The 9,222-nt window shown below is 39.9% G+C and overlaps 1 protein-coding gene across 1 annotated transcript in view; it reads left to right on the top strand.

Moving 5' to 3' along the window:
- The window catches only part of GTDC1 (glycosyltransferase like domain containing 1), a 191,432-nt gene that overhangs the window by 174,340 nt on the left and 7,870 nt on the right, over positions 1–9,222 (top strand). Inside the window, exon 8 of the mRNA XM_018554051.1 lies at positions 2,473–2,564. Within this exon, the coding sequence (XP_018409553.1) occupies positions 2,473–2,564 (92 nt within the window). The remainder of the gene's footprint in view (positions 1–2,472; positions 2,565–9,222) is intronic.

The following is a 9,222-nucleotide window of genomic DNA, read 5'->3' as shown; positions in this document are numbered from 1 at the left end:
ATATGGCTTTGTGAATTTTTTATTACAACTTATATTAAAAAATGCACAATTGTGTTTTATAGATGCACACTTTAAAGGAGCTTAGAAAGTGCAATAATTGGCTATTTTTCAGCATTCTCGTGAACGCCACACATTGCGTTCAGTGCTGTAAATGCATTTGAATTGGCATGCCTTTTTTATCATGTTGCATTGCATTGATGTGTATTTTTTGTTTCAGCAGGAGCCAAAATATTTATCTTTTATACATGCTATAGCGTCTTGTGATCCATTGTAAAGCGTTGCAGGGCATTGTGCTCCATTTAAATGCAGCATGCTCTGTTTTGACCCAGCGAGCTCCATCTTGGTGTGCACTGAGCCTATAGGAATGAAAGGGTTTAAACCTACCAATGTGTTAAACCTACATTGCTCATCACAGGCCCAATGCAGCCCAATGAATGGAGTGTGAATGGGCCCTCAATTGGTGTGTTCCATTGCATCTTACTGCAACACACCAGAAAGAGCTGTATACATATTGGGGGGAATTGATGAAAACTGAAGCAGACAAAATCTAGAGCAGATTTGCATAGCAACCAATTAGCATCTCTCTTCAGTTTGCTCAGTTGGGATTTGAAAATGAAAGAGAGAAGCTGATTGGTTACCGTGCAAATCTGCTCCAGATTTTGTCTGCTTCAGTTTTGATAAATTGACCCTAGCGCACATATACAGTGTCAACCAACGCACCTACATTTCGGCTCACTGCTAACCATGTATGAGAATGAGCCAAGAGGTGCACATACATTTTTTTGGGCTTATTAAGGGCCCATTCAAATAAAAAAATAAAAAATGTATTAACATGCTCTGTGAATCGTCTCATGGGGCCAATTAACATCTGGCCCTATGGACGATTCTTAGAGCCAGATTATAATTGTTCTCCCACCTAGGCCATTTTTAATGTGACTACAGAACTTTACAGACGTTTTATTCTGTACACCTTTAAATCAAATAAATGTGTTTTCCATATCGGGAAAATGCACTCATTTGTATTGTGTTCTATTTCTCTGTCTAACACAAAGGAATGGGTTTATTTTGTATGCAGCCCGTACTTACCCTATCATGATCTGAACCAGGAAAAAAGTTCAGTTCCCATAATGCAATTTGGGCTTCCCCTTTTGTGTCTATGCTTTGTCAGTCAGCTTTCTTGAGGGGGGGGGGGGTGTGCACAGACACAATAAAGCTACGAAATGATCGCTTAGATTTCTTAAAAAGCAATTGAAATAGGGCCACGTGTGCAGAACAAGCTTCCAATATCTTGTGAAATCATTTAGAACAATATTCCATTTTTTGATTGCTTACAGACCGTTATTTTTGATATTTGGTTGGCATATATACAAAAAATGGTCTGTGTTTGGTTACCTTTATGTAAATACGGACATTTTAAAGGGAAGCTGCCATTACATACTTGTTTTCAAGGTGCAGGGTTCGGGGCTGTCATCCCCATCCTGTCATCATGGTCATAGTGAGTCACTGACCTGGGGATCCCCCAGAGACAGGCTTTAAAATACATGAACCATGGCAGCTTCCATGTTTCAGACTTCACCAATACATTGTAATGCATACTAGGATATGTTATGCACTCACGTGTCTTAGACTGTAAAGCGGGTTCCAATCTCCTATTGCCTTCTTGGCACACAGAAACCGTGTCACCTTGAGCAAGGAAACCTATGCGATCCCGAAACGTTGGTTGTTTTGGCATATATGATGTTATTCGCAATAAACAATATTTTCTTAGCATTTTGGATAGCTGGTGACTTATCTTCACATTTTTTTTAAATGCAGGCCAATCTCAGTCATTACTGAACTACCCCTTGGTAATTTCACTGGATTTTTTTGCAGCATGGTGGCAGATTGACATAACTTTAGGAAACACACCTCATAATGAATGAATAATAAATATATATATATATGTATATATATACTGATGTTTGGGGTCCTTCTATAAGATGATATTTATTTTCTATTTGTTATGCATTCTGTTGTTTTCTAAAATGAGTTTAAATCCACACAAACTGAATTTGCAGAGAAATATAGACATCTATAAACGACAGCTCTGGTATGTATAGACTAGCATTGCAGATTGTAGAAATAAATATATGAGTGATGAGGTCATTGTACCAAAAATAATAAAATAAAAAAAAGACTTGTAGTAGTTTTGCTGCTCTCTACTTTGACTAAGTATCTCTTCCCTTACATTGTGTTACATTAGAATAATGCATTTTATTCACCCCCAAGGAGATGTCTAAACAGAACGCGTACTCTCTTATTTAACATTAAACATCATCGTGAGCAAAAGGTAAGCTTAGAAAATCAGGCTTAAATAATGTAAAACACAAGACGGCACAGAGCAATATGCATTTTTAATTAGTAAAGTGACTAATATCGAGTGTGTGCTTTGAGGTTTTTGTTTCATTAAAAATGTATCTGTTTTTCCTGCAGCGGAATATCTGTATTCGACACCTGAACAGCTCTCAAAAAGGCTACAGAATTTCTGCAAAAGGCCCCATCTCGTACGGAGCCATCGGTTTCAGGTACTGCCCCCAAACAATTTTTAAAGATGTATAAAAAAGATTTTTTTTTAAAAATCACACTGATTAAATTGCAAAAGTAAAAAAAAAGAATAAAAGAGAGAGAGGCTGCATAATTAGTATACTTACTTTGTAAAGCATTTTGTTATTCCGGGATATTAGTTGTTATGCTAACAAGGATTAATTGAACTACACGGCGGTTGTATTACCATAGGTCTGATGGTAGACTTACACTTGAGGCGCCCCTGCTTCCTTTTTAATTTATTGCCTTTCTGAAATGACTGTCCTGTACTTTTGGACCCACGAGGCTTATAAAAATGAACCTGGATTAATGCAGCTCATTAGCTTTAAGGGAAAGTTGAAAGGGATCCCTTACAATTAGACTAATGAAGATAAGCTCACATGACTATTAGGATATTATTTAAGCATAAAAAAAAGAAGAGAGAAAAGCAGGTGATTGTTATCAGGTGTGGAATATATTTTTGGCGTTTTCTATAGACATTACCGCGGGAATTAAAATCCTTGTGTCCTTTGATGCCCTTCAACATTACAAGGTTGCATTACAACATTACAATAAAAATAAAGCATTTCAGGCAACTGTACTGGATAACCTTTTTTCTTTCCTTTTTTTATGAAATATAAATTTTCTGTATTTTTTTTTTTACTTTATTCCTTCTTAGTTTTTATTTTGTATGTTTTTTTTTTTGTTTTTTTTTAGTTGATATTGAAAAAAAAATGACCTTTTTTTTTCTTTTACTAGCATTGAAACAAATGTTGATGTTTGACGTTCATCGCCTTTGTCTTAACAGCAAAAAAAGAAAAAGACAGTGTTTTAGATTAAACCAAACACATTGTGCTTATTACAGCTGTCATGACGAGGCAAGGGAGGTTTAACCCTGTCTGTGCTGCGGGGAGGCTGTGATAGAGGTGGTGGGTGGAAAAGGAGGATTTTGGTTTCCCCGGATATTTTGATGATGTGTGCCCGATGCAGAACGACATAGCGCATCTGTAGGAAACAGTTAAAGCATGGGGAAAAATAGAGATAGGAACGGAAAAAAATGCAATTTAACACCCAATTTCAAGCTCATTATCTTTCATTGTCTATTAACTTGGCAATGGTTCAGGAGGTAGCTTGTAATAGTTTAAAATGCTGACTGCACAGTTCCGAGGCTGCGCATTGCTTTGCAAGTCAGTAGAATTGAAGGCAGTTTTTAACCTGCGATGAAAAAAAAAAAAGGCAAACCCACCCAGAAGGCAGGCAGGTTTATGATGTGTGGAACCCTCAGGCCTTATGGTCTTCCACTCACTCTGCTGCAGCGTGTGTGTTCCAGCATTTTATACAGCAGACAGATCCATGTAAGACAGTGTGGGGTCTCTACTAAAGAGTCGTCATATCTGGGTTTCCCTGGCTGCAGCCTAGGACGGGTGGAAGCTTTTAGGACAGAAAAGTGAGTCTCAAAAAGCTAAACCCTTTTGATGTTTGCTTAGCAGTAGATAGCAGTAGATTAAAGCTGAATTTGAGGTAGAGCTGCCCCTTTAAAATGTTGTTACGCCAAAGGCATTACATGGGCTTCCTGGTCATGTGATCTCTTGATTGGCTGTCACAGTGGTTAGGAGCCCTGCCGATCATGAACAGTGACCATGGAGTTGGCGCCGCATCAAAGCCCACCGCCAAGCTGTGCAAACAAGGAACGTGTTGATAGCAGCAGAGAGCAGTGACAGAGCTTATCAGTCTTCTGCTTTTCCTTTTACTGTGCAGTCACAGGCTGGGGGAGGTACAAGACCTGCTAGTTTAACTCAACTGCAGTAGGCAATAATCAGGCTAGACAGGACTGTTCTGAGTAGCAGAGCTGTGCAAATCTCAGAACTGGCTAAGCAGAGATACAGGACGCCAGCCAGTGCCGCGTCCTGGGTCTTGGGCAGGATGCCAGCCCGTGGCCGCGCACTAACAACCAATCTAGCCCCCGTCGTTTTGAGTGCAACAACCGCCACCCATCCCCCTTTAGCATGCACCGAAAATCCCCCTGTGTGGTAGCAGGCTTGTTCCTGCCACCGGAACAAGAATAGATGATAAATCTTTCAATGGGGGAAACTAGTTCTGCTGCCCACCAGGTATTTCCCTCACTTTATAGAGGGATCTCACTTCCTGTGGTGGCCATCAGACAGGAAGTAAAGGGAACAGGATGGGATGCAGATGGGGAAAAATAAGCCTCACGTACGCTATGCAAAATTACTAAAAACGTTTTGGCTTCACTTCCACTTTACAATACTGACAATAAGCATTTTTATTTTTTGCACCAAAGAAGGCAATTTGGAGAGGGCTCTAAGAATAATAATATTAATAACAATAATAATTATTATTATCATTCAGGATTTATATAGTGCCAACAGCTTGCACCGCACTTTACAAAATGTACTTATGTTAGTTGGGTTTATATCACATTCATCCTTCCAGAATTGTAAGGTGGAATTCTGCTTTAAGTCTGTTGACATTGCTGTAAGTCACAAATCATTGAAATCTGCATGCTTAATATACATTTAATCTGCAATATTCGGTTACTATGTATGGATACAAACCAGATGTGCCAGTTATTACTGTGCAGCGTGTTACATAACTTCGATGAAACACAAAACTCAGACTTCGTATGCAAATCACAGTCTACAACCGTTTACTGAGATTGGGTTCCGCATTTACATTCGCCATCCTCGCCCTCTATGCGCCATTCCAGGAATTTCACATCACGGTAATTGTTACACCGAGCCACAATATCCACACGGAATTCTTGATGCAGAATGTCGCTTTGCATACATCAGCCAGTGGCCTGTTGATCTAAAGATGAGTTGCAAATGCTGAATCCTGTGTCTATCCATATAGTATTACCCGGGCGTGATTTCAGGAACAATTGACAAACACTTTTTATTGGGTCCCCATGTGTCTGACAATCAGGCATTTGTGGAAGTGTTCATCAATTATATTCTGTTCATAGTCAGTCTTTTGCTTCTGAACCGGGTAGAAATTCAGCTCCCACAATGCAATTGGGGCATTTCTCTCTGTTCAGCTCTGTGTAAGCTGAGCTGTCTTTAAAGAAGGAGGCAAACAAAGGTACTTCTAAAGAAAGGGGGTATCAACTTCCACATGCCTATAGGAACATCCATTTCTGTTCAGCTCTGTGTAAGCTGTGCTGTCTGCCTGCCTTTAGAGGAGGAGGTGAACAAAGATATATTCTGAGAGTGCCGGAGAATTGGGGTGGGGGTGGGGAAGGGGGTAGGGAGAAAGCATTAACAATTCAGTAGTAACATTTTGTCTTTCTGTACTGTCTGTTAACCTTTAGTAGAAGAGGTGAACAAATGTACATACTTTCTGGGGGTGCTGTCTACTGGGCAGCACATTAGCCAGTCTCACATCAGAAGGGAAAAATTGTTGATTGGTTATATATATATAGTAATTTCAGCAGCTTCTCCTTTTTTGAACATTCTCCTTTTGATTATACTAGAGGACTTCCTAAAATCAAACCTGTGCTTTACCTATGCAAAAGGTTTACTTGAATGCCTCCTTCCCTGGTAGCACATACCCAATTTTCTTAACTCTGCCGTTCACGTGAATGCTTCCTCCCCTGGTAGAGCATACCTACCTTTTCTTCGCTCTGCTGTTGACTTGCCACAAGGCAACCCAGGCAGCAGCCTAGAGCCCAGTGGATGTCTAGGGAACCCATCTTACAATCGTCATACTCTTGCAGTAAACCAGAAGGGTAGCAAACAAGCTGTGCACCCACCAGCTTTATTTACAAGGGGAGGATGTTGGTGGCAGACCATGCCAAAACAGAGAATCCAAATGAGGCGGACTGTCTGAGGTTATTGCATTACTTATCAATGTCAATCGCAAAGAAAGGGGAGACCGAAACTGCTACTTTGCTTTGGGCCCCATTCTGCTTTATCCTGTCTCTGCCAGTATGTGGAGCACATACAAACTCAATGCAGATACATGTTTCATGCATTCCTAGCATGAGCCTTGTACAGGGCAGTGACAGTAAGATATATATGCCTGTGCATTTTATTTATTTGACATGCCTGCACATCCTCCGATATCCAGAGGAACATGCATCAAATGCAAACTTGTATCGGTTCATGGAGTAAAGCATTACCATTGCAGAGACACCTATGCTTAGGAATAGGTAACTGTTCTCCAGTGTATTTCCAGAAATCTCTACCATGTGCAGAATTAGAGCGAAAAGTGGAACATCAATTAGACAACAGAAGGTTGGTAACAGCTCTGTATGACAATCTGTTGGGAGACGAGTCACAATCGGCCTCCTCCTGAGCACTCAGAAGTTTTCTGAGCAAAACCAATTTGTGTCTGGCTTAATAGAACCTATCAAATATTTTCTGGGGGCAACGGATTCTAAGAGGTGAGGACTTTAAAGGAAAACGCCACTTTCACTTGAAAATAGATATAACCGAAATAAACTGCTTCTCAATGCATATTGTAACTTGTTATTAATAAAGAATTTTCCATTTCAATCTGGAGACACCTATTTGTAAAGCTATTAGAACAATTCAAATGTTACTTATTTGTAACCTTTGCAACACTGTGCATGTGCTGTATACAGAAATGTAATTTCCTCTGCGTGTCATTGGCCCACGGTTTTTCCCAGGACTGGAAGTCAAAGTACACACATTCCCTACAACAAGAGCTTTGTTTTTGCTGATGTACTTTCAGGGAGTTCAACAAAGGTATATTATCCCACCTGGCAGTACAGGCATTGGGAAGGACTAAAGTGGTAGCCAGTGAAGTAACTATAGCCATAGCAGCCCAGGCGGAAGGGGGCCCCATTAGATTGTTGAGGCAAATTAAACATAGAACAGGTGAAGATAATACAGTACTTTATTAGGGGTTGGAATGGTTGGCGTTGACTCTCATCCCCTGTAAAGTTTACAGTGTAGGGACAACTTCAGATGCATAAGAAGAGTCTTTGAGATCTTGGCATCGTTACAGCTCAGAGAGAGGTAATTTGGGGGAGGGGGGCATCACAGTTGAGGTATGGGTTCCTGTGATTTGTAGTTACAGCCCTGGTGGTAACACCAGAAAAAAAGCAGGTAAGGATCTGATGCTCTGGAACCAACATGTCAAGACCTGATAAGTACATAAGTGCTTCAGGTAGTGAAGCAGTGATAGAAATGGCAGGTGTCTTTACCCCCTACAGCATCTAGGTCAGTGACCTAACTTTTTTCTGATGCCATTAAGCAATACAGATTAGTCCAGACCCTCCCTAGTATATGATTGAACAATTAATGTGGACTTGATTAGGTAAATCCTGTGCTTTTCCCGTGCGGTAATCATATTTATCGTTCATCAGGAATCTGATTGAAAGGCACAATTTGAGTATTTATGAAGGTAAATGGCTTCTCACTTTACATAGTATGGCCGTATTCTGTGGTTTTTTTTTCTTTCTTTTTTTCCAGAAGTTCATTTTTAATTTGGACTCTACAAAATGCCATCTTTATCTCCCATTGCTGTACGAGACAAAAGACGTCTCGGAGCAGCCGGTGCGCTCCCTTCAGAGTGGAGCAACATGGCAGGGGAAAAGACATGTTTATATAAAAAAAAGTCGTAGTTACCACGATGAGGGGATCGGATAAATAGGGTGGCAGATGGATACACATTTGGTGAGAGGAAAGTACACATCCATTTATAATTTAAGGCACTCACAATTGAAGAGGGACCTTTAGGTTGTAAACAGGGAGCTGGTGAGAAATCCGAGGGAAAAAAAATATAAGATATTTGTGTGTTGGGAGTCTCAGGATATTGACAAAGGCAGGTTTCATGCAGATAAATAAAATACAGTATATTGAATAATACAAATGAAGAGAAATAGGATTATTAAAATAAGTGTCCCTTTCCCTCCCGGGTTTTTTTTTTTCTGCCTTCTTATAAATAATGTAATTCTCATATTTAATTTGTATACAGAGATCTCTCCTGTTTGTTGTGTGGATGTGGGTTTGTGTACAGAGATACCAAACTGTGTACAGAATCTTGGGGAAAAAAAGTACAAAATACATACAATGTTTTGTTTTTTGGTAAATACAGAGAAATGGATAAAACTTAATTCTGGGTAGATATAATCAGTAATTTGTGTAATTATTATATTATTACTATAAGATCATTTTAATACAGTTCTTATAGGTGCTTACATTTGTCTTTATGTCAGCTTCCCAAAACCCTCTACACAGCAGCAATCAGACTAAGTATAAAGTGGTAACCAATCAGGCTCTACTGCATTGCATAGTGCTGTCAGTCTAACACTGGAAGACTGTTGACAGGAAGAGAAAGCAGAGTGATGACTCCTTAGTGTGCCAACACAGCCTAACTTATGAGTGATTCTCATTTTCATCATGGCTGCTTCATGTTTTGAATTCCTATCGCTGCCAGTATAGCTTTGTTCTAGGTGGACATAAATTGGTGTCTGTAAAAGAGTGTGTTTGCTGGTTCTGAGAATCATCCTCTGCAGTTCTCACCAAGCTTGCACAGTGCAGAATCATGTGATGAGAGGCTGTATGCTTCAGAAGGGCAATTAAAAGTCTTGAGTGGTTTATATACAAATTAAAGGTAGTGCGCTTTGGGGCTCCTTCCATTTTCAGTGCCTTCTGGATAATGTGAACAGCG

Source organism: Nanorana parkeri, unplaced genomic scaffold (assembly GCF_000935625.1).
Source record: "Nanorana parkeri isolate BGI_ZX_2015 unplaced genomic scaffold, ASM93562v1 scaffold140, whole genome shotgun sequence".
Taxonomy (NCBI): domain Eukaryota; kingdom Metazoa; phylum Chordata; class Amphibia; order Anura; family Dicroglossidae; genus Nanorana; species Nanorana parkeri.
The sequence above is the reverse complement of the archived record's forward strand: the minus strand, read 5'-3'. Positions and strand labels throughout refer to the sequence as shown.